The 23,936-nt window shown below is 43.1% G+C and overlaps 2 protein-coding genes across 3 annotated transcripts in view; one reads left to right on the top strand and one right to left on the bottom strand.

Moving 5' to 3' along the window:
- Positions 1-971: 971 nt before the first annotated feature.
- arhgap35b (Rho GTPase activating protein 35b) lies at positions 972-9,892 on the top strand. Its single transcript, XM_085364420.1, has 7 exons — positions 972-1,658; positions 3,386-7,293; positions 7,453-7,594; positions 7,993-8,070; positions 8,229-8,360; positions 8,573-8,678; positions 8,812-9,892. Exons 2-7 carry the CDS (start codon positions 3,580-3,582, stop codon positions 9,221-9,223), a joined length of 4,584 nt encoding a protein of 1,527 aa, XP_085220546.1. The 5' UTR covers positions 972-1,658; positions 3,386-3,579; the 3' UTR covers positions 9,224-9,892.
- Positions 9,893-16,495: 6,603 nt separating this feature from the next.
- LOC146623995 (cell adhesion molecule DSCAML1-like) overlaps positions 16,496-23,936 on the bottom strand; it is a 54,175-nt gene continuing 46,734 nt past the window's right edge. For both annotated transcript variants that reach the window (XM_085363578.1, XM_085363579.1), the window contains exons 22-33: positions 23,635-23,752; positions 23,340-23,503; positions 23,148-23,246; positions 22,723-22,911; positions 22,241-22,528; positions 21,971-22,126; positions 21,853-21,883; positions 21,613-21,731; positions 21,356-21,508; positions 20,942-21,142; positions 20,545-20,856; positions 16,496-16,929 (exon numbers count right to left, since the gene is read on the bottom strand). In XM_085363578.1, coding sequence (XP_085219704.1) covers positions 16,496-16,929; positions 20,545-20,856; positions 20,942-21,142; positions 21,356-21,508; positions 21,613-21,731; positions 21,853-21,883; positions 21,971-22,126; positions 22,241-22,528; positions 22,723-22,911; positions 23,148-23,246; positions 23,340-23,503; positions 23,635-23,752 — 2,264 coding nt within the window. The remainder of the gene's footprint in view (positions 16,930-20,544; positions 20,857-20,941; positions 21,143-21,355; positions 21,509-21,612; positions 21,732-21,852; positions 21,884-21,970; positions 22,127-22,240; positions 22,529-22,722; positions 22,912-23,147; positions 23,247-23,339; positions 23,504-23,634; positions 23,753-23,936) is intronic.

The following is a 23,936-nucleotide window of genomic DNA, read 5'->3' as shown; positions in this document are numbered from 1 at the left end:
TGCTAGTTTCAGTTCAGCTTTTATTTTTCAATAATATTCATTTTTGTTCTGAGTATAATTCATTTCACTGACAGCTTAAGTTGCAATATTATTATAATGTGGGTATTAATTTTTCAGGGGAAAGTTTTAAGGTCAGAATAGATATTGCAATATAAACACAATGCCACATTATAAAGATTAAGGGGAAAGTAAAAAACAAACAAGCATAAACACACTGAAAGAAACTCAAACTAAAGGCATTTCCTCTATATTTTATTTCAATTAGTTTTGTGAGTATAGACAATCAACTCAGTTGGTTCTGTAGCTTTTAGTTTTACTTTTTTGCCACCATATGCAATGTTTGTTTAATGCCTAGCCTAACTTCTTAAAGCTTGTCCATAACACCAACAACAGCAAAACACCAACAAAAACATAAGATATAAAAGTTAAGCTAAAAGTAAAACATTTAAAGTTAAAACGGGTGCATTTTGAAATGGGTATAAAGATAAACAACTGTAAATGTTAGTTTTTCCAGCAACTTTGCTTTACTTTGACATCTAAACTCATACAAAATATATATGTTTTGAAAACTAACCATAAGTAATTTACTTTTTGGTCTATATAGTTCAAACTTTTCACTTAAGAGTGGTTTATCCTTACTAAAAAAGCAGACTGTCAATCTGCATGCTAGCCAACAACAACTTTATGTAGCATTGCTGTATGCTAATTACAAACCTTTATCCTGATATTAAATCACTTTTACACACATAAAGTTCACAGAGAGGATGCAGACGCCCTCTTTATGCAGTGTACTAGTTAACAGTTTACTTTAAAGAGCTGCTGTAAGGCGGGTGTTGTCGAAATACTCGGACTGAACGTGGAGAAATCGATTACTTCTCAGTAACGACCTCTCCGCATAGTGTGGCGAGCTAGCAACAGTGAGAGCGCTGACCTGCTGCAGTTGTGTGAGGGCGCCACTGGGAGAATCCCTCTCTCCGCTCCCTCTGTCTCCACAGCTCCGTTTTCCCAAAGAAAAGAAGAGGAGAACTAGGTCCGGGGAGGAGGAGGGCCGCCATTACGGAAAGCTGACAGAAATACCACTTTCACACGCGCAATCTGCTCCTAAATTGATCGGGACATGAGCAGTTTGTGTTGCAGCAGAAGGCATTTCTTAAGCGAAACAGCACCGGCGATTGCATCAAACTCACCGTTGTCTCGTGTGCGCGACCGGCCCAGCGTTATGTGGGCACAACAATGGACAGAATAATTATTGAAAAAGCAACGTGGTGAACCGGGAGGAGAAGACGACTGAGTAGATTTTTTTTTTCCTTTTTTTAAACACGCGTCTCAATCTCGCACTGGTGAAGAAAGCGTTGCGGGAACAGAAATCGGATTGTTCTATTGTTCGGGATATTTATTTCTTGCCTTTCCCGTGTTTGATTTCAGTTAAAACATTAGTGCAAGGAAAAAAACAAAACAGGAGAAATCCAGACATGGGTGAAGGATATTGTATTCAGATGAGCACATCGCACAAATTGTAGAGGTATTGGTTTCATGTGCGAATAGTTCCGACCCACAGTGCATTCTCTGCGGCTGCTTATGCACATCAGGCGGCGGCGAGGGCTGCGGCAAGAGCTGGCCTGACAGATGCAAGAGGAGAAAGGGGGAGAAATGCAATGGTATGTATTCTACGTGCTCGCTCTGCTTTATTGGCTATTTCCTAGCGAAGCTGTCGAGTGCTACACCCCAAGACAGCTGGGTAAATACATTCCCGTGAAAGGTTGTCTGTCTGTCGGTGTGCAGGAGGTAAGGCTATCCCGGCTCTCCGGCGCTGCCATTTCATTATGTAGACAGCAGGCCTGGCGTGGTCACCCCTCTCTGTGCACCCTCAAGCCCGTGTTAACTGTTAATCCTTTTGCAGAACATATAAGGTTACACAATCTTAGCTTTAAAAAAAGTAGGTTGTGTGAAGGGAATTGATTAAAAGGGCACTTTGGTGTGCTGTTTTGCTGATGGCGTTTTGGTAAAGGCATGCTGGTTGGTTTTTTTTCTTGATTTGAAAAGAACTTGTCTGCTCATTTGGATATCAGGCCTTGCTCAGCTGAGCTGTTTGGACTGCCCATGTTTGCTTCCGACCCCACCATGAAGTCATGGTCATATGGCAGGTTAAATATTTCTTCATGACTCATGCTTTTTTTGTTTTGTATTTTTAAATGCAGGATTTTTTCACTCAGGAAATCTTATTACACATTAATTAACCTCTGCATATGGTTTATTTTTAATTTTTTTTAGATCACATTATGTGCCGACTATTGTAGCAGAATTGCATCAGTGCTATAATAATAATAATAATGGAAGCATTAGTCAGTGCCATAAAATTGGCAGTAACATTAAGTGTCTTAAAGGTGTGAGCAAGTCCGTAGCCCTTTGGCAATGATGGTAAGTGTGACTAAGGCTGTTTAATAAGCTCTTCATTCGTTTTTTTGGTCAGGGAAGATGCTTTTAAAGATAGCTGCTGTTTCCCTTAGGCTGAAGAGTGTTGACTGAGGCGCTTTCACCATAGTCATTTTAATGCTTGTCACCCCACTCACTGATCAGCTGAGGTCGTCATTTTAACAAAAAGGGGGGGAAAAGTACCACTCCCAACATGTTTCTCCAGGGATTAATGTCATCTTTTGATCCTCTGTAGATGTTTTTAAGGAATTCTGGCGATCAGTACAGCCGGTGTTGAAATGAGTCGATTAAATAAATTTGTCGATCAGATAAAAGATTATTCAAAAATTTAGATGAAGCGCAGTCAAGTGTACTTGCCCATTTTATTCAGTTCATTAATTGAATGTGCAAAAATGAGCCTTCTTCCTTATTTGAGATTGTGTTTGGCCCCCTGCAAGGAGACCACATTGCTGGTATTCCTGTTATTATATGTCTGTTTTCATTACGCTTTGCTGGTGGCAGGATGTATGCCAGTGTGCATATAATATTAATGCAGTGATGTCGGGCAACTTGAAATCAATTAAAAATAATGAGAACCAGTATTGGTTGGTGTTATGGGTTCTTTGTGGCATTTACCATTGAGAGGATTCATCAGTCTTTGTCAAACAAAGGGAATAAGCACAAAATGGATTAATATGTGCCTCCATTATTATTATAGATAGCATCTGTTGTTAAGAAGGATAAAAGTAAAAAATGCCTCATTCAAACTAACAAGTACATTTTTACATCTTAAAGTAGCATAATGCTATTTACTTTTATTATTATAGCTGCTTAAGGGGAAGAAGGGCCTGACATTTGCCCAATCATTCTCTTTCATACTGTTTTGTTTCCCCCCTTTATTTCAAAATGAGTTTTTGGTTGATTGCTTATTTTGTCTGATTTCATTTTTTTTGTTCTCTGTTTCTTTTGACAGGATCTGATTCATGCAACGAGTGAATGAAAGAACCGTCTGCTCATATCACTGCGGCGCTGTCTTATTATAATTTAAGCCCCAGCAGACGAAAGAGAAATCTGATCTCCTTTGTAGATCAGCAACTTTATGGACAAACATTCAAGTGAACTCCTTCATACAGTGCCTGTTTAAGGCAGGATGAGTGTCAGCAGGCTATGATGGCCAAAAAGCAAGATGCGCGGTCGCCCATTTACAACCTCATTGTGGTGGGTTTGTCCGGAACAGAGAAAGAGAAGGGACAATGTGGGGTTGGCAAGTCCTGCTTGTGTAATAGGTTTGTGCGTCCTAGCGCTGATGACTTCTACTTGGATCACACGTCCGTGTTGAGCACCAGCGACTTTGGGGGTCGAGTGGTCAATAATGATCACTTCCTATTTTGGGGGGAGGTGTCACGGGTTCTCGAGGAGGGGCCCGAGTGCAGGATGCATGTTGTGGAGCAGACCGAATTCATTGATGACCAGACGTTTCAGCCACACCGTAGCACTGCTATGCAGCCCTATATCAAACGGGCAGCAGCAACCAAGCTGGCCTCAGCAGAGAAGCTCATGTACTTCTGTACGGATCAGCTAGGTCTGGAGCAAGACTTTGAGCAAAAGCAAATGCCAGAGGGTAAGCTGCAGGTCGATGGCTTCCTCCTTTGTGTCGATGTAAGCCGTGGCATGAATCGAAACTTTGACGACCAGCTGAAATTTGTCTCAAACCTGTATGGTCAGCTGAGCAAGACTAAGAAGCCCATTGTGCTGGTCCTCACCAAATGCGACGAAGGAGTAGAGCGCTACATTAAAGATGCACATACCTTTGCTATCACAAAAAAGAGTCTACCGGTAGTTGAGACATCGGCACGCTCAAACATAAATGTGGACCTCGCCTTTCTCACTTTGGTTCAGCTTATCGACAAGAGCAGGGGCAAGCCTAAGATCATCCCATACTTTGAGGCCCTAAAACTCCAGAGTCAGCAGATAGCTTCTGCTAAGGATCGCTATGAATGGCTAATCAACCGTATAGTAAAGAATCATAATGAAACCTGGCTAAACACCAGTCGACGCATGAACAACTCCCCAGAGTACAAAGAATATGTCTTCTTGGAGGGAACGGCTAAATGCAAGAAACTTTTTCAGCAGCATGTCTACCGTCTGAAGCAGGAACATATTGAGAGGCGTCGGAAAATATACGTAAGCACTCTTCCTTTAGCACTTAGCTCTTTAGTGCCTGACCTGGATGAGATTGATCAGTTGAGCTGGTCTGGGGTACAGAAAGTCCTTGAGTCCAAGCAACACTTCACCCACTGGTTTGTTGTTCTGGAGGACTCGCCATGGGAGGATACGTCTCACATCGACAACATGGAAGATGAGCGAATCCCTTCTGACCTGTTGGAGACTGCTGAAGCAGAAGAAATTTTTAATGCCCACCTGGAGCATCTGCGCAATGAGTGCAAACGGGCGGAGATGAGGCAGGAGTTTAAGCAGAGACTGGCTTCCTCCCCCTTCGTAACACCTGGTAAACCTTGGGAGGAGGCCCGGAGCTTCATCATGAATGAAGAGTTCTACCAGTGGCTTGAAGAGCCAGAATACCTGGATCTCTATAATCGGCATCAGAAGGAGATCATTGACCGTGCTAAAGAAGACTTCCAGGAGCTTCTGCTGGAATACTCTGAGCTTTTTTATGAGCTTGAAGTGGATGCTAAACCCAGCAAGGAGAAGATGGGGGCAATCCAAGAGGTTCTTGGGGAGGAGCAGAGGTTCAAGGCACTACAGAAGCTTCCTGCTGAAAGAGATGCTTTGGTATTAAAACATATCCACTTCGTCTATCATCCCACCAAGGAGACCTGCCCTAGCAGTCCACACTGCGTAGACTCTAAGATTGAGCAGCTGTTAGCATCACGTTTTCCCTCCCATTACCCCTTTTTTGACGTGAAAGCTCATTTTGGGGACACCAAGGCTGACAGAATAAACCTCGTTATACTTGGGAAGGATGGACTAGCCAGAGAATTTGCCAATGAGATTAGAGCTCTCTGCACAAACGATGACTGGTATGTGTTAGACGGGAAGATGTACGAACTGACGCTGCGACCTATTGACGGAAATGTACGTCTTCCGGTAAATTCTTTCTACACCCCCACTTTCACTCCTCATGGGTGTTTGTGTTTGTATAATTCAAAAGAATCACTTTCTTATGTGGTGGAAAGCCTCGAGCGACTTAGGGAGTCAACTCTGGGCCGAAGAGATAGCCAGCTAGCACAGCTGCCGACTTCACTGCTTTTAGTCACTAAACGAGGTGTAGGATCATACGTTGATATAGGTGGTGACACTGCCTTAAACTTGATAACACAGGGGCAGCAGTTTGCAAGGAGATTGCAGTGTAGCTTTTTAGACCCCGCCTCCCCCGGTGTGGGCTACGGCCATAACATAAGTGAGACCCAAATAAACCAGGTGCTGAGGGGCCTTCTGGATATCAGGAGGAGCACATCTTTTAGTAGCAGCTCCCCACCTCTCCTCCCTGAGCCTCCAGGTCTCCGAGACTCTCAGCCAGTCCCAGAGGCAGACCTTCGCATTGTCATGTGCTTAATGTGTGGAGACCCCTACGACACCGAGCAGCTCCTGTCGCCTTTCTTAATGCATCAGCACTGCAGGCCCATGTCTAATAGCGGCACCTCCGTGTTGCTGGAGCAGACAGTTGGTGGACATAAGCTGGCTATAGAGCTCTCTCTGCTTTCATACCACGCCTCCTTCACTTTGAGGAAGAGCAGGTTAGTGCACGGCTACATTGCAGTCTACTCGGTCTCCCGAAAGGCCTCCCTGGAGACCCTTTGTGCATTCTTGTGCGAGGTGCAGGACATCATCCCTATTCAGCTGTTGGCAGTCGGAGATAGCCAGGCAGAGCTCACTGACAGCGATTATGCCTGTGAACAGCTGATCCAGGGGGAGGAACTAGCCCATGAGATTGAGGGTCGCTTCAACAGCGTGGTTTGTGGGTCTGGAGGGGTGGTGGGGGGCCTCCACAGGATAGAAATGTTTCATCCGTTTCTGATGGAGGTAGTAGAGAAGCGCAACATTGTGGAGGCCACGCACATGTACGATAATGTCGCTGAAGCGTGTACCAATGAAAATGTCTACTCCCCGCGCTGCAGCTCTCCTAGTCCTGTCACTATGTTCCTGGATTCCGAGGACGACGTAGAGCCGTCGCCACCGTACTATGATGGCACGCTCACATCTCACAGTAGCGGTTTCAACATGCCCGACTTAGATTCCAGTGACATCTCTGTCATATCTGATATCAGGGACTTTGAGAACAAACTGAACAACAAAGTACCCCCCCAAGTGAGAGTGAAACCAGGCGTCACTTTCGATTTCCGGAAAATGAGCCGTAACCCATATATCGACACGCTGGGTCATCGGCGGTCCTTACCCTCTGCTGTCACCTGGGTTCCTGGCGGCGACATGGGATACGATCCCTCAGACTACGCCGAACCCATTGACGCCGTTTCAAAACCCCGCCCGAGCAACGAAGAGATCATCTACTCGGTACCACATGACAGCACACAAGGAAAAATCATCACCATCCGCAACTCAAACAGGATGCACTCCAATGGAAACGGCTCAGACAGCGAAGCGGACAGCAGCTCTCTGGAACGAAGGAGGAAGTTCTCTGCAATTGGCGTGAAGCCTCGTCTTTACCGTGACCGCTCTAAGCGGCTGGGCAAGTTCAGTAGCTTTCGCACGAGCTTCATAGGCAGTGATGACGAGATGGGAGCTCTTCCAAAGTCCAAAGAAGATGACTTTGGGACCCTTAAAGGTGAAAGTCTAGTGAATGAGGAGAGCGAAGACCCAAAGAAGAGGAACATTCTGAAGAGCCTGCGGCGGACAGCCAAGGTGTGTTATTATTGAGAAAAGCCATTTGTCATGTTGCATAGCTTTCAAATTAGTGTAATGACTGGACATTTTGTTAGAAGCCATGGAGTGCACCTTGGTGTCAGCGTAATTATTGCTTTGAGATACTAAGAGTTTCGTTCTTTGCCTTTTTTCCTGCAGAAAACTAGACCAAAGCCCCGTCCAGCTATTCCCAAGCCCTTGGAGAGCAACTACTTCGGGGTCCCCCTGGTGAATGTGGTATCCCCAGACAGACCGATCCCTCTCTTCATTGAAAAGTGTGTCCGCTTCATTGAGACAACAGGTAAGTGCCTTTTTTTCCTCGTTAATTAACAGCTTATTTCGTGCTGTTCCTTTAATTGTGTTTAAAGTTTCATTCAGAGAAATTCTCACTGCACTCATCACTTATCAGGTTTTTAATTTGTACTTTTGGTAAAGGTCTTTTATGGAATTTATTTTAGTGATTAATCATCTTCACATTCCTGCAGAGTTCCTAAACCCATGCACCTGCTCATGACCATAATGCAATGTGAAATTAATAGTAGGGTGCGTTTAATCTTCAGCATCTGTTTAATCTTCGGCGTCTGTGTTGCCTCGTCTGTTTGCAAAGGGGCTGATGAAGTGTTTGTGCTTTGCTTGTTTCCCACTGTGACACCCATCCACGTCTTTCCCCTTTTCTCTGCTTCGCTCGTTCTCCTTCAGGCCTGAATACGGAGGGTTTGTACCGCGTAAGCGGCAACAAGTCGGAGATGGAGAGCATGCAGAGGCAGTTTGAGCAGGGTGAGTTGCTCATCGTACTTGTTTGAACCAGCTGTAATTATGTGACTGCCTAATCAAAACATGAGCAGGGTTACTGGAAGAAAGTGACACAGAACTCATTGCTCATTCCCGATGAATGCTACGACTGACGGGTGTTAACTGTCATTCTCCCTGTGCAGACCACGGATTAGACCTAGTGGAGAAAGACTTCTCCATAAACACTGTGGCTGGAGGCCTCAAAAGCTTCTTCTCTGAACTGCCTGAGCCCCTGGTGCCTTGTGCTCTGCAGGTGGACCTACTGGATGCTTTCAGTAAGCAAACACTGCTGGGCTGGGAGAGTCTTTACTAGAACATAAAAAGATTATTTCTTTAGAAAGGAACAGGGGTGGGAAGGTTTTGGCAGAGCTGCTCCATTTTAGGTGTTTTAGTCTTGACAAACATTTTTCTGACGGCGTAGAGAGACGTTTCAGCTTTAAATCACTGTGTGTGATGAAGTCTTTAAAAAAACATCCTGTTTGTGCAGAAATCAGTGATAGAGAACAGAGGCTGTATACCATGAAGGATGTCCTGAGGAGGTTCCCCAAGGAGAATTATGATGTCTTCAAATATGTAACGAACCACTTACACAAGTAAGTCCCCTGTTTACAGTTTAAATCACTTTCATGCGTTGTCATCTATTTTTTTTTTTTGTTTGCTTGTTTTTTACCCCTCCTCCGCTATATGAGAAGGAATCAGTCAGTGTACCTTTCTGTGTTTTCTCAGGGTGAGCCAGCTGAACAGGGTGAACTTGATGACCAGTGAGAACTTGTCCATCTGTTTCTGGCCCACCCTCATGAGGCCAGACTTCTCCACCATGGATGCTCTGACTGCCACGCGCACCTACCAGACAATCATTGAGACCTTCATCCACCAGTGTGCATTCTTCTTCTACAACCAGCCCCTCCTCGACTCCCCCACCGGCCTGGGGGGCCTCCCTGCCTCGCCCACCACCACCCTCGGCGGGAGCTCTGCCTACTCTTGTTACCGCTCCTCTCCACCTCACACCACCCCTCACTTCAGCCCCTTGCAGCAGTCCCCACCCACTACCCCCCAGTCTCCCCTGCAGTCTCTGCTCCCTCCCCTCCACCAGCACCCCCACGCCCACCATTCCCCCGCTGAACAGGAGACACTGTGAGAGACAATGAAACCATGTGTGCCCATGATGATGCTGGACCTTATCACCCAACACACACTAAAAGAAAAAAAAAAAGAGTAAAAAACAAAAAGAAGTAAAAGAAAAAAATGTGCACATGCACATTTCATTTTTGATCATGATGGACAACCCAGGTTATGAGAACTGGAGATGGAAAGTGTCTGAGAAACTTCCCCAACCTGCCAATTATGTTTATGCTTGTGTGCGTTGGAGCGGAGGCTACCATTACCAGTGAAGCTCCTTCCGCCCTCTGATCTCCTGGATGAGTGGATGTCGGGTCAGAGAAGTGGAGGGCAGAGGTCACGGTCACAGCGAGCCACCACTCATCCCATAATACAAAGAAATAGAGACCTCTATGCCAAGCTGGAAGAGAAAGACTTGGGGCCACCGTGTTTTTAGTATGTGTAAAAACTGTTTTTAGTTTCTTTTTCTCTTGAAAGTACTGCCACTGGATTTATAGTCTGGTCCTCTGTAGGTCCTTTGGGCAGCAGTTTGCTCCATATAGCAGAGTTTCCTCTGTGTCTGCCTTTTGGGTTTCTGTCATCGGCTCTACTTGAGGGGTCAGCATGGGGATGGGAGGGAAGGGAACGGTTGGGAGTAACACATCCAGGGATGCACTTTAATGATCACTGTTGGGTTTTTTCTCCTCAAAAGGGGTTTTTCTTTTTTTTGACATAGTTTTTTTTCTTACGTGATTTTAATTTCACAGCTCAAACAGCCATACCCATTGCCACGACAGAGCTCTGGCAGATCAAACTTTGTTTACATCAGATGTGTTTTTTGTATCCACAAACTTATCTGAAGCACTTTTTTTTTTTTTTTTTTTTTTTTTTAATAGTGTAGTGTTTAAATATGAAGAAATGCCACACGGATTCATTGTTCATGTTTGTTTGTGTAGTGGTCAAGTGTGGCATCAGTACAGGCTTGTGAAACAAGATCCTTTTTGTAAAAAAAAAAAAAAAAAAAAAAAAAGAAAAGGAAAAAAAGTGGATCCGGTGTGGGTGGGTGGGGGTTTCCCATTTTAGGTCGGTGGGAAATCCAAATCCGCTCGTGTTCCTCATTCATCCAGCCATGTGAAAAACTCGTTTTGTTTGTCCTCTTTTCTAGCTGTTGGTCGATCAGAGTGGGCGTATATAGGGATGCTTAGTTCGATTAGGCCGTTGGAATATCAGTGAAGGCTTTGCCTGCCGTCGGTCAAGTGAAGGAGAAAACTTTTGCCATTTTGAATGTGTAACCCAGCAACGCCATACATGCAAATTTTACGCTAGCATCTGTTGTCCACGTAAACCAAACACTTGAAACATGATAGGTTTCCGGACGTGTTGCTGTGGCTGTTTATCAAACCGAGCGCTTTGTATCCGTGTACTATTAACTCTGAAGGTTTAGTATTCTCAACGCACTGTCACTGCTAGTCCTGCTATTGAAACACAATGACCAGTGGAAGTGAAGTACCTGCGGATCGAGACGTTCAGGAAGCACCCGTGGCAGTTTACTTGCTCTAGTTGATTAGTTTTGTGCTGCAATATCGTCCTTCATTTTCGCTGAAAACAAGCAGCACTGATAATGAAGGCCTAACAACTTTAATAACGGTTAAGTCCATGAGAGGAAGCACTGTCTCTTTCAATGAAGGTGGAAGATGTGGACCAGAGGACTGCGGCTCTGCTGTAGTTCTCGGTTGCTATGACCACAGAATAGTGGGATCAACTGTATGAATATTTAGGATCAACAATTACTGGTACTTTTTGGGATCATGATGCTGTTGGAAGTCAGTCATTTTACCTGTTCGTCAGGAGTATAAAATGAGGGCTTTCCTCAAACCGTGCAGTGCTTGCAGCTGAACCTGGCGCAGAACCGACCAGACAACACGATTCCCTGGAGTATATAAATGTTACGGCATCGCTCTCGATGCCCATCCTCGGCAGATCCTGCTGAGGCAAAAAAAAAGTGAGTGCGTACTACTCTATGATGGTTGTTTATTTGTATGTTTGGGGGGGGAGGGGAGGGGGACACCACCTTTTAGTCAATGGTAGAAAACATTTCTAGTGTGTATTTCAATGATTGAAAGTCCATTTTTACAATTTTGTGAATGGTTCGAGGCCACCTGAGTTTAGTGCATGATTTAAAAAAATAAACAAAACACACATACACACACATGCGCACACACCAGAGGAGAAGGACGAAAGCCTCCCTCCCTGTTTTAAAACGTGAAATTAGAAGAAAACCAATACTGAAGTGGAAATAGCTGCAACGTGAAAGTTGATGTACTGTGCACCAGAAGCAAACCATGGAATTTGTCTGACTGAGAATAGTGTTTGAAGATGAAGGCCTTATGTGAACTGTATAATAGTTAATAAATTAAATCTTGTAAAATTGTCCCCAGTTTTCGCTGCTGCCTCTGTCTCCCATTGATCCTTTTCTCCGTTCAGGTTTGAAATGAGATTGGAGCTCCGCTGGTAAAAAAGCGCATTCTTTTGATTATACTTTGCGAAGCCACACAATAGCAGCCAGATGAAGGTTGTCACAACAGTAGAGACCAAGGAATTAAAAAATATCAATCATCCCATTTTGTAAGTTAAAAAAAGTCACTGTTGTGGGAAAATGGAGCGGAGGGCTAATGACAGTTTTTGAAAAGCCATTCTGCACTGTGCTCCCACCCGACAACATATAAGGCTGTTATTTTCCACTTTTTTAGCTGTGGAGTAAATAAGTGTGCTTTTTCTATTACTACTATTTTCTTGATTGACAGCTTAATAAACAAGCACAGCAACGCATGAATAGTCTACATGGCTGCTGGCACATATTGCCAAGGACAATGATTGAAGATTGTGTTGTATGAAACTTTTAATATAATAATCATCATCATCATGATAAGGTTATTCTCCACAGCATGCATGCAGAAATACCTTTACAGTAGTAGTAGGAGCTATTAGTGAAGCACACATGGTGCTTGTGACTCTGAAAAGCATCAATTATTCACAGTGTATCCGTCATGAGTGACTGCACGCTTTTGGGCGAGTACTGTCGTCACAGTATCTGTTAACCTCTGTGGGGAAGGGTCAAACATTATAGCGTTATGTCGCCCTCTTGTGGCCGTAGATCTGACACTGGGTGGGTGTTTCATTACATCTCGTCCATATTGTACAGTTTTCTGGCGAATCTTTACAAGCGTGTGTCTCTGTGTGTCTGTCCTTATGTACTGCTGTACATTTCTATTGGATTTACTTATTACGGTGGGCTTGTGAAAACACGATCACTTCTGTGGCTTAAGAACTTCTTGAAGTGTCAGAAAATAAACCACATGATGTCATAATAATATTATTACCTATCATGGCTCCACTATTCAAATAAAACTAAGGAATCCTGAGCTGAAAGAAGGTGTAGAGTTCAGTATTTTGGACAAGTCAATTCTTTTTCAGTCTTTCTCTTTCCAGTATGCAGATCCAATGGAAATACAAGCAGATGGTCATTAGCGCATATATCTAATCAGCCAATCACATGATTGAGAATGGATTCTTGATGGATTTGAGCATATATATAAATGCATAAAGAAAGGCCTGCTGAAATTCAGAATGAACATCAGAATGGGGATCTGTAGTTTACAGAGAATGGTCTGATAACAGAGATCAGAGGAGAATAGCCTGCTTTGAGCTGACAGGAAGGCAACAGTAACTCTTTGCAACCACGTTATGCAGAAGAGCATCTCTGAACACACAACACATCAAAGCTTTAAGCAGATGTGCTACGGCAGCAGAAGGCCGCACAGGTGCCACCTCTGTCTAAGAACAGGAAATGGAGGCTTCAGTTTGCACGGGCTGAAAACTGGACAATGTAAAACGTTGTCTGGTTTGATAGGTCTTGATTTCTACTGCAGCATTTGGTAGGGTCAGAGTTTAGTGTAAACAATATGAAAGCATAAAACATCTACTTATTTCTGTTCATGGACTTCACTAGAGAGGCTTTGCACAGTTCAAAATAATCCTTGTTTGTCATATTCTGAGTCTAGGTCCATTCCCTCAGTTCATTGTCTGCCTAAATCTGTGTTAGCCCCTTTCCCCTCTTTTAGGCCAGCTGTCTAAGAAGGGTTTGATCAGGATGGGCTCTTGTGCTTAGCGCCACAACCGTGTACCTATGATGACCTTATCGAGGATATTAGGCATCATAAGGAGCCAAGTGTAGAAAAATCTGTCTTGTAGAGAATCTTTCAAACATTTTTTTGATTTCCAAGAGTTTTTGGCTTATGGAAATCCATGGAAGATGACCTTTAGAGAGCATCCACCATAATAACAGCATACATATGACAAAACAGAAGGTCAACCATCAAACGTAGCCTCTTAAAATGTTGTATGATGTCAGTCTGCCACAGATTACCACAATTATGTAACTTTTCAAGACTTTTTCATTCACGTGGCAGCTCATTTACTATATGTATATATTTATATATATATATATATATATATGTTCATGAACACTGGTTTGGCTGTAAACTCCATGCGTGTGTAGATCCAGACATTTTCACAAGACATACAAACAGACCTCTAGATAATGACAGAAGCCGTGACATATGAAAGATAGCTTTATTGCACAAGGTGTTAAATGATCTTTTTAGTTTTTGCTTTCTTTTCATAGAAAATGTACCTTTGAACACAAGCAATTGCTGTAACAAGCAACTCAAACAAATGTTTGGGATACCCTCAACATTTTTTTTTTAAGTTTGGATTTTCATACACTTTTTCCCTTCAATTTTTCCCTTTTAGCAAGCATGCAATGACTTAATTTGAGGATGAACAAAATATAAAATAATGCTAATTAAAAAAAAGGAAAAAGGACAAATGACAACATCAAAAGACTTTAAAAAAAGAATAAAAATTCAACAAATTAGTATCAAAAAACGTAAAGGGAAAGAAAAAATGTTGTTGTTTTTTTGCCCATTTCAGAAGTAAAATACTTTTTTCTTAATACTATTTCAATTTTGAAACTGGGGCATTCAACCCTGATGTGTCCCCTGATTTATTCTGACGAAAAAATAGCTCTTCATACAAAACTGTGTATATGTACAAGACTTAATCTATAAACAACACTGACAAAGGTAGAGATGATGGATCTTGTATGAATAGGGTGTTGAATTTTTTTTTACTTAAATTTATCTGAATGGGGTTTAAATGACAGGAGCCTGAACGATTCAGGTTTACAGACAGACTCCTGTCCAGTATATACACAATACAACAGTAGTTTGTGTGACCAAAAGAGCTATGAGTCCCTGATTTTCACTTGGCTGAACTAGTTTTAGCCACAGGCCACATAGCTTTGTACCGTTTGGCCTCTGGTACCAAAAAATTTAGACCAAACAAGTTGAACGGAAAATCAAAACGTGAAAATCAACCGAAGAACAGATTCCCCTCCCCCTAAACAAACAAAGAAGCAAACAAAGCAAATGGATGAATAAATATAAAACCACAAAACCGCTGCTTTGTAAATGCTTAAAACAATCGATCCATTATTTTCTTGTGTGAATGCACGTTAGCGCAAAAAAATGGAGGGGCATCGAGATGAAGAAAGTGTGGCGTTTACAGTACTTAAAACTGGACAACAACAATGATATCGATCATATAATTTTCAAAACTGAACTCCCTGACATATAACATCTCTCGACATTAAATTATCTTACTTCATTCACATCATGACTGGGACTCCTTCAGCTAGCTGTCTTTTTAATCTACGAAGAGCAAAGCCTAGCTGTGTGGCACGGCTGACGGAGAAGTTGGCAGGATGCTCTATCCGTGACTGTCAATCTCTGCCGCCCGTGCCACAAATAGAAGCCTTAATACTCTATAATAACTAAAAGTCTGTGACCACTTTGCAGCAAACCTTCTCCCAGCATAAAACTTACTCGGGGATCCTCTGAGACACTGATTTGGTTTCTGAATGTTATTGTATTTACCAGCCACTCAGGCTACTGACACGCTTAATAAAAAGTCAAGGAGCCTATATCCTCATGGGTAGACTTATATTATTACAGAAATCCTGGAAGGCCTTGTGTCATGATTGTTTTCACCAAACAACCAAGGAGGCATTGCGATCCAAGGATGTCGTGTTCTGCTGCACTGTCTCACTTCTCCCATGACACCGTGCGGATAGGAAAGCATCCCTCTCTGTCCAAACGTAAGCAAAACACCCTTCTTCTAGTCACCCTACATACAGTAACATACAAAACATCCTGTATATATACTAAACATTTTCTCTCTTTAGTCGAACCTTCATTTTTTTTAATTCCTCTTTTTAAAATTTCATGATTGAGCGATTGTCTCGTTCTTAAAATTTGACATTAACATTAAATTGCTGTATATAATACTACACTATTGTAGTATGTAAAATTTATACTTTGTCATAATTTCACTTAAATGTCAATAATATACCTACATAGAAATATATATGTAAATTCTTTATAATACCAAATATTCTGTATTTGTAATGTGAGAAATTATAGCTGGTTCATTTGGGTTGTCATGATTTGTTTAAGTTAGACAATGTTCAGCTGCAGAGTGATGTGTGGAGGATGCTAATGTGACTAAAATCTTCTTGGAAGGGAACCTGAATCATTACTTTTGGGAATCAACATTATAGAATCTGCCAATAGCATTATGGGGCTTTAAGAGACACAAAGAGGGTGAAAGATACAGTAAGAAGAGGGAACTTAATCGGAAGGCTTGCAAATTGACAATAATACTCAAACTATGGAGGACTGTGTGTGTGTGTGTGTGTGTGTGTGTGTGTGTGTGTGTGTGTGTGTGTGTGTGTGTGTGTGTGTGTGTGTGTGTGTGTGTGTGTGTGTGTGTGTATGAGACAGGATGGCCACACAGCTTCATACTGGCTATGGTAGTCTTCATATTCATAAACACAGAGGTTTTAGCTCCTCGGTTACAGTCAGTATTTCAAAATGACCACAGAATCGCTTCCTGGTTTTTCGCTGTGCAGCTCCTGCGGGAGCTGAGTGGAGCTGAGCACCAGCCGGCTGGAACTGTTAGTTGGAGTTAGTAGTTCTTTTATAAGAGTCCCACATGAACATGAAAAGTAGGGTTAGCTGGGTCTCTGTCTGGGAGAACATCTTTCCCAAGGTAAATCAGACAGGATGCTGGGCAGTTCACCATTAATTGGGTTTGAAGAAAAAATGGTTGCATGCCCATTCAGACCCAGATCGCAGAGCGCCAGAGTGGGGCTGGCTGAGGAGTGGGACAGCAGTCTGTGCAGAAGAATGGACTACACCAGCGTGTATGACTTGGAGTAGGCCCCCACACTCTGTTTCTGCAACCTCCCCAGTGCAGAGGAGCTGCTCTCTAGGAGCGAGTCTCTGGAGCCCCCCACCTTGTTACTGTTGGTGGGGTTGCTGCTCGTGCTGGAAGTGGAAGCTGTTGCTGCATTATTGGAGCTGGGCATGGTGAGAGTCCTTTGAGGCAAGGTGGCAGTGCCAGAGCTCGCACCCAAGCTGCCCAGCCCAGAGTGGCCCAGTGTCTGGGCCTGCTGCTTCGCAGGGTCTAGAGTCTTGTGACGGCCCTGGGTGTGATACGCCCGCTGCGTCAAGCTGCGGATCGACGCTTCTCGCGGCGGCACTGCTGGGCATGGGTCATGCAGCTCCCCTTGCTTGCGGAAAAATGGGTCTGTCTTCATGTAAAGGGGTAGGTTACAGAATTCACCTAAAAAAGCCACAGAAGAGTCAGGACAAAACCATACAATTCATTCATATGAGTAATAACCACTTCCTATAACGGACACAAGTTGGATATTTTGCTTGTGTATCACAAGTCTGTTACGTGCATGCAATTATTAGTGCTATTAAATATTTTTTGATTCATCCTTGAATCATCCAGAGTAGCAATAATTCATTGGCCTGCACATTTATCTTCATTGTGTAATAAAAACCTTTCTTTGTTTATACAAATGCCAACTTTACACAGAGACCTTTTATTCCCATTACAATATTTCCAATCTGAATATTCTGACCTGATCACACCTCTTTGCCCTTCATTGTGTCTAATGAAAGGCAAATGGCAAAAGTACAGAACAGAGCAGGCATCAGTGATATGAAAGTCAGATACAGTGGCTTGCAAAAGTATTTGGCCCCCACAACTTTCCACATTTTGTCACATTACAGCCACAAACATGAATCAATTTTATTGGAACTCCATGTGAAAGACCAATACAAAGTGGTGCACACGTGAGAAGTGGAATGAAAATCATACATGATTCCAAACATTTTTTACAAATAAATAACTGCAAAGTGGGGTGTGCGTAATTATTCAGCACCCTTTGGTCTGAGTGCAGTCAGTTGCCCATAGACATTGCCTGATGAGTGCTAATGACTGAATACAGTGCACCTGTGTGTAATCTAATGTCAGTACAAATTAGAGATGGCACGATACCACTTTTTTATGTTCGATACCGATATCATAAATTTGGATATCTGTCGATACCGATATGAGTGTGTTTTTAATCAATAAAACGTATTTTTTAATATCTTGCTGCTTTTTGTATAAGTTCATACTCAAGTTAAAAAACAAAACAAAACACTAAAGCTATTTTGTTATACCTGTATGCAAAAAATACACTGCACCCAAAATATTTCATAGTTCAGCAAAACTGATCAATCTAATAAACTGCACCAGCCTCCCTATTCTGGTATTTTAAAGAGTAAGCAACCTAACCAATAGGGCTCTAAAACTCCCAGCAAAAAAAACCAAACAAAAAATAGGGAACCACCCTCCACCTCATGATGCTTAATCGACGTAATCAACTTTAATTTGATGCAGTGTGAAAAAAATGCACAGAAATCAATTAATTTTGAAGAATAATTAAATAGATTCAACATCTTTCTTCAACAGAACTGCAGACTGCACAGATCATCCCTTCCCAAAGGAAAAAGTAGTATAGCTTACTAGGGTATATTAGACTTAACAGTTACTATATACAGTAATGGACTTCTATACATTTTACATCAGATTAAAACTTTGGGTGTAAGATTCAGATAATTATGTATTAAAAGCTAGACATATTAAATGAGAATAAGAAAGAAAAGTATGTCTTTGTGCCCCCTTTTCCCTGTTAATGCCCTATCGGCCCCCCTGGCTAAACTTTGCTAGACCCGCCCCTGCACAGTTACCAGCCGTCAGCTACGTAGAAAAGGATCCTGGTGTAGAAAGTAATGTTAAATAAATTCTAACAACAGCTTATCAAGCTTAAACGTGCTGCTGTTGTTCAGCCGCTGGTTTCCTCTTTCTGGCATGAAGTGGGCCAAAAACAAAGAAGAGAGACGGACTCGCAACAGAAAAGCCGATCAGCTGATCATTGATCAGTTTCACGACTGAAGTAGCAGCAGGAGAGGGAGAGAGAGAGAAGAGGCAGTGGCTCCATATATCAGTTGTTAAGCTTAACGCGGGAATGCTTTACAAACATTCAGAGATGAACTTACACACTTGCTTTACTTCTCTCTGGGATCACTTCCTCGGAGATGAAATGCGGGATTGCTAACAAGGCTACAAATACACACAGCCGCTCTATCACGTGACACATACTGCTGCAACGTGCTAAGGTTATGAGCCGAGTTAGGCCATGTAGCAAGTTTTGTGAGGTTCTTTTCTGATATTTAATGGATCGGATTACATTTTTTATTTCCCTCCGATATCCGATCCAGTAATTAACGTCAGTATCGGACCGATACTGATACGTAATATCGGATCGGTCCATCTCTAGTACAAATACAGCTGCTCTGTGACGGCCTCAGAGGTTGTCTAAGAGAATATTGGGAGCAACAACACCATGAAGTCCAAAGAACACCCCAAACAGGTCAGGGAGAAAGTTATTGAGAAATTTAAAGCAGGCTTAGGCTACAAAAAGATTTCCCAAGCCTTGAACATCCCACAGAGCACTGTTCAAGCGATCATTCAGAAATGGAAGGAGTATGGCACAACTGTAAACCTACCAAGACAAGGCCGTCCACCTAAACTCACAGGCCGAACAAGGAGAGCGCTGATCAGAAATGCAGCCAAGAGGCCCATGGTGACTCTGGATGAGCTGCAGAGATCTACAGCTCAGGTGGGGGAATCTGTCCATAGGACAACTATTAGTCGTGCACTGCACAGAGTTGGCCTTTATGGAAGCGTGGCAAGAAGAAAGCCATTGTTAACAGAAAACCAGAAGAAGTCCCGTTTGCAGTTTGCCACAAGCCATGTGGGGGACACAGCAAACATGTGGAAGAAGGTGCTCTGGTCAGATGAGACCAAAATGGAACTTTTTGGCCAAAATGCAAAATGTTATGTGTGGCAGAAAACTAACACTGCACATCACTCTGAACACACCATCCCCACTGTCAAGTATGGTGGTGGCAGCATCATGCTCTGGGGATGCTTCTCTTCAGCAGGGACAGGGAAGCTGGTCAGAGTTGATGGGAAGATGGATGGAGCCAAATACAGGGCAATCTTGGAAGAAAACCTCTTGGAGTCTGCAAAAGACTTGAGACTGGGGCGGAGGTTCACCTTCCAGCAGGACAACAACCCTAAACATAAAGCCAGGGCAACAATGGAATAGTTTAACACAAAACATATCCATGTGTTAGACTGGCCCAGTCAAAGTCCAGATCTAAATCCAATCGAGAATCTGTGGCAAGATCTGAAAACTGCTGTTCACAAACGCTGTCCATCTAATCTGACTGAGCTGGAGCTGTTTTGCAAAGAAGAATGGGCAAGAATTTCAGTCTCTAGATGTGCAAAGCTGGTAGAGACATAACCTAAAAGACTGGCAGCTGGAATTGCAGCAAAAGGTGGTTCTACAAAGTATTGACTCAGGGGGCTGAAAAATTACACACACCCCACTTTTCAGTTATTTATTTGTAAAAAATGTTTGGAATCATGTATGATTTTTGTTCCACTTCTCACGTGTACACCACTTTGTATTGATCTTTCACGTGGAATTCCAATAAAATTGATTCATGTTTGTGGCTGTAATGTGACAAAATGTGGAAAAGATCAAGGGGGCCGAATATTTTTGCAAGCCACTGTATAGTATGAAAATGAGGAACTGATGTGGAAGTAGATTTCAAAATGGCTTGGGACAAAAATCTAGTTGTTGTTTTAGCAACCAGTGGCTTTTTGTTACTCTCATCCTTGTGTGTCTTTAATTGTGGGCATGCAATACATACATATGGGTGTCCTAACTGTAATTATGTGTAATTCTACATGTGCACTGAATGTAAAACAAGTACAAACAACAAATCAAAAGAACAGCGTCCCCACATGGGTCTCAGCTCTGATACTTACTTTTGTTAGCACGGTGGGGAATGGGCACAGCCACATTTTTACCGCGGTCGTAGTCCTGCGGTTTGGGTGGTGAGGCAGTGAAGCGGCAGATGCCTGGTTCAGAGGGTGTACTGAGGGAGGTCATGCTGTCTGCTGGGTCATTGGTACCTGTCGTCATTTGATCAGACGAGCTATCAGAGATAAAACATTCTGTGATTGTAAACTTGGCGTGTTGTAGATGCTCCTCCAGCTTGGCGTGCTCATACGCCCTAGCCAGCTCCTCGTAGGTGGAGGACGCGCTCTCTGTGGACACCATGCTGTTCCTTCCCTTATCTGAAAGAAAAGAAGTGTAGTTTTTTTCAACCATTTACTTAGCTACTCAGTTACAAGAGAGTAAGTTTTCTTAATTTTAACCCACCTGTGTCCTGTGAGAGGCTGGCACTGTAGCTGTCACTCTCGGTGGCTGTGATGCCATGAGAGCCCATCGTCCGCCAGTCAGACGTCAGAGTTCGTGCAGAGGCTGTTGACTGACTTTGACTTGGGCGGCTAAGCGTCCACTGGCTGGAGTATCTGTTTCTAGAGCTGTGGGCTGATTTTATGCTCTTTCGTGACACTGGGTCTGAGAAGAGAGAGGTCACAGGGATCAGAGAACATCTAAGGATCAAAGATGCTTGGTATCCATGTATTAGCTGTCAATAAGTCTATATTTTCTCAAATGTATTGGAGATGTACTTCAATAAAAGATCAAATCTGTTGCTCATATTTAAAGCCTCAAACTATTTCACTGAAAGCTGTGACAAGCAGAACAAATATGAACCTAAAACAAACTCACTTGTGCCAGGCCGAATGTCTGACATGTCAATCAAAGGGCCTGAATTCTGGATAAGGGCTTGGTGATGCAGAGAAACGCCTGTACAGAAGTTCTGTGGATTCACTGACTGGCTGAACTCTGTGTCTGTCACCGGCACTGCTGCCTTGTCCTCTCCTGTTGCAAGCAAGGAAATAAACGAGTTACTAAGATCTTTTAGAGGCTTCTAAAAACCCCTCTATGAATGGCAGCTGTGTTGCTGTCAATGTGTGGTCACATGCCTATCTGTTTGATGCCTTCCTTGTCTTCAATGAGGAGCTGGACACGTGGGATGTCAATATGGAGCCTTGGTCCTTGAGGAGGACCCTTCACTGGAGTGTCTATGCTTCGATTGTTCTTGCTACACAGAGACAAAAAAACAAAAACATATATATTAAGCCTGAAATTGCTTGTAAGTGATTTATTTATGCAAAATACAGCTATTCTATACAGTACACATAACAAATAAAGCTGTCTCTTACCTGATAAGCATCTCTGCAAGGCTCTTAGCATCTGCGAGAAGACGGTATAATTATATAATTAAGACATATTTTTTCAGCTTGTCACTTGTGTTAGTATATTAAATAGTTTACTTCCCACCTCTAAGTCGTTTGAGCCTCTTCTCCTTGCGTTTCTTTCGTATAATGAAGAGCAAAGCAACGCCAAGGGTAACCAGAATGACAGGAGAGCCGATAGAGAACAGTTTCTTCACATCGTCCCCCTCTCCACGAGCTGATTTAATGGGAGGGATTGTACCTAATGAGAGTAGAAGGAGAAGAAAAATTTGATAAAATTTACAAGAGTCAGTAACAGAAACATGAATGAGAGGAAAAAGATACACCAAGACCTAAAAAACTAGGAAAGACTTACTCCCATCGTAGTCAGTTGTGGCAAACTGGGAGGTCTGGTTGCCACACCCAGCACTGTTGCAGGCCTTCATTTTGAGCTCGTACCAGGTGGCCTCTCGCAGCTCACTGAGGAAAAGCTGATTTGTGGAATTGGCCTTGAGGCTCTGCCAGGCCCAAGTACCTTTGGGCCTAAAGTCCAGCATCAGGTCAGTGATAGGGCAGCCCCCGCTGGTCCAACCCTGAAGGTTGAGGCCTGCATGAGTGGAGTTGATGTGCGTTAGCAGTGGCTGGTCCTTGTTGAACACCGGTTCTGGAAAAGGAAAAGACACTAGGTTAGAAAGATAATCATAAATTAGCAATTTAAGATGTATTTATCTGTGATGCATTGATGGCTTCATGTTTGAGAAGAAAGTTGTAACTGCTGCTACAAGAACAGACAGTAAAGAAAGAGAAGATTTATTTCGACTTAATTCCAGCTTCAACACTTTTCTCTAGACCCCTCACCTCTTCCATGCGTCTTTGCCTCAATGATCTCACTGATACGTCCTGAGCCCACACTGTTCTTGGCAGCCAACTTGACCTTGTACCAAGTTCCACAGCGGAGATTGTCCAACCTGAAGGAACGCTCGCTGGAGCTGATGAACACATCTCTCCATTCCTCTGTGTTGTCCACAGAATACTGCAGCACAAATCCTGCAGGCACACCAGTACACATTTATGTCAAACACAGCTACTAATGGTGGTGTATCCTTGCTGCAGCTCCATCTGTTGGACACCAGGGGGCAACAATCAGCTACAATTAGCTACAGCCAGCTGCAGTTTGACTTCCTTTTACCTAGAAACATAAGCTTGTTGCACAACTGGATAAGTACATATGACATCAAAAGTGTGAAGCACCCTTAAAAAACAGGTCAACAATATTTAAATACCCCTGATGGAGCTTCCTCCATTATCCCCAGGAATCCAAGCCAGGGTGATGGAGGAGGTGGAAGTAGTGGAGACAGTCAGACGAGGCTGGTCAGGAGGAACTGGATGTACACACACACAGACAATAACTTAGCACCAGGACAGAAGTGTCTGTTTCACTCAAATAAGTTTATAAATTTTCTGTTTCTTCTTACCTTGTACCACAAGGTTTACTATGATGGTGTCAAAGCCTAGGGTATTAGTGGCCGTACAGGTGTAGTACCCAGAATCCTCTGCTTTGACTAAGCGTAGCACCAGTGTACCATTGGATAAGATCTGCCGTTGGCTGTCAGCTGTCACAGGAATGGCAGAGTCCTCACTGATAAAGAGCAGACAGGTTATTCAGGATTAAGAGCAGTTTTAAAAAAATCAATTTTCCTCACAAGAAATAGCATCAGCATGTGTGCATGATATCTCTGATATCTAAGGGTATACAGTGACCGCTCTGACCTGTCTTTGGTCCATTTAATTGTGGGAGTAGGCTCTCCCACTGAGCTGCAGGGCAGACGTACTTCCTTCATCCAGGGAGTGGTCACAGTGCCCCCAAAGGACAGGATTTTAGCTGGGACTGCACACAAAGATGCAACCAGTAAAACTCAACATGCATCTTTAGCACATGATGTTAAACTCAGATAGTAAGCATTACACCAAAATGACTCTATTCATACTTCAACTTGTCTTTCTGTGTCTGCTTTTGGATGATTAAGTGGGCCTGAATCGTTTTTCCTGGGGGATTAAAAAGCTGTACCATA

This window comes from Diplotaxodon limnothrissa, linkage group LG10 (assembly GCF_057381915.1).
Source record: "Diplotaxodon limnothrissa isolate DT_005_m linkage group LG10, D_limnothrissa_male_GT1.1, whole genome shotgun sequence".
NCBI classification, from domain to species: domain Eukaryota; kingdom Metazoa; phylum Chordata; class Actinopteri; order Cichliformes; family Cichlidae; genus Diplotaxodon; species Diplotaxodon limnothrissa.
The sequence above is the reverse complement of the archived record's forward strand: the minus strand, read 5'-3'. Positions and strand labels throughout refer to the sequence as shown.

Bases quoted from the DNA above. Each gene is read 5' to 3' on its own strand.
- arhgap35b (XM_085364420.1), top strand. From the start codon at position 3,580: ATGATGGCCAAAAAGCAAGATGCGCGGTCGCCCATTTACAACCTCATT. The intron at 7,595-7,992 runs GTAAGTGCCTTT...GTTCTCCTTCAG, and splicing joins CCGCTTCATTGAGACAACAG to GCCTGAATACGGAGGGTTTG. The intron at 8,361-8,572 runs GTAAGCAAACAC...CTGTTTGTGCAG, and splicing joins GGACCTACTGGATGCTTTCA to AAATCAGTGATAGAGAACAG.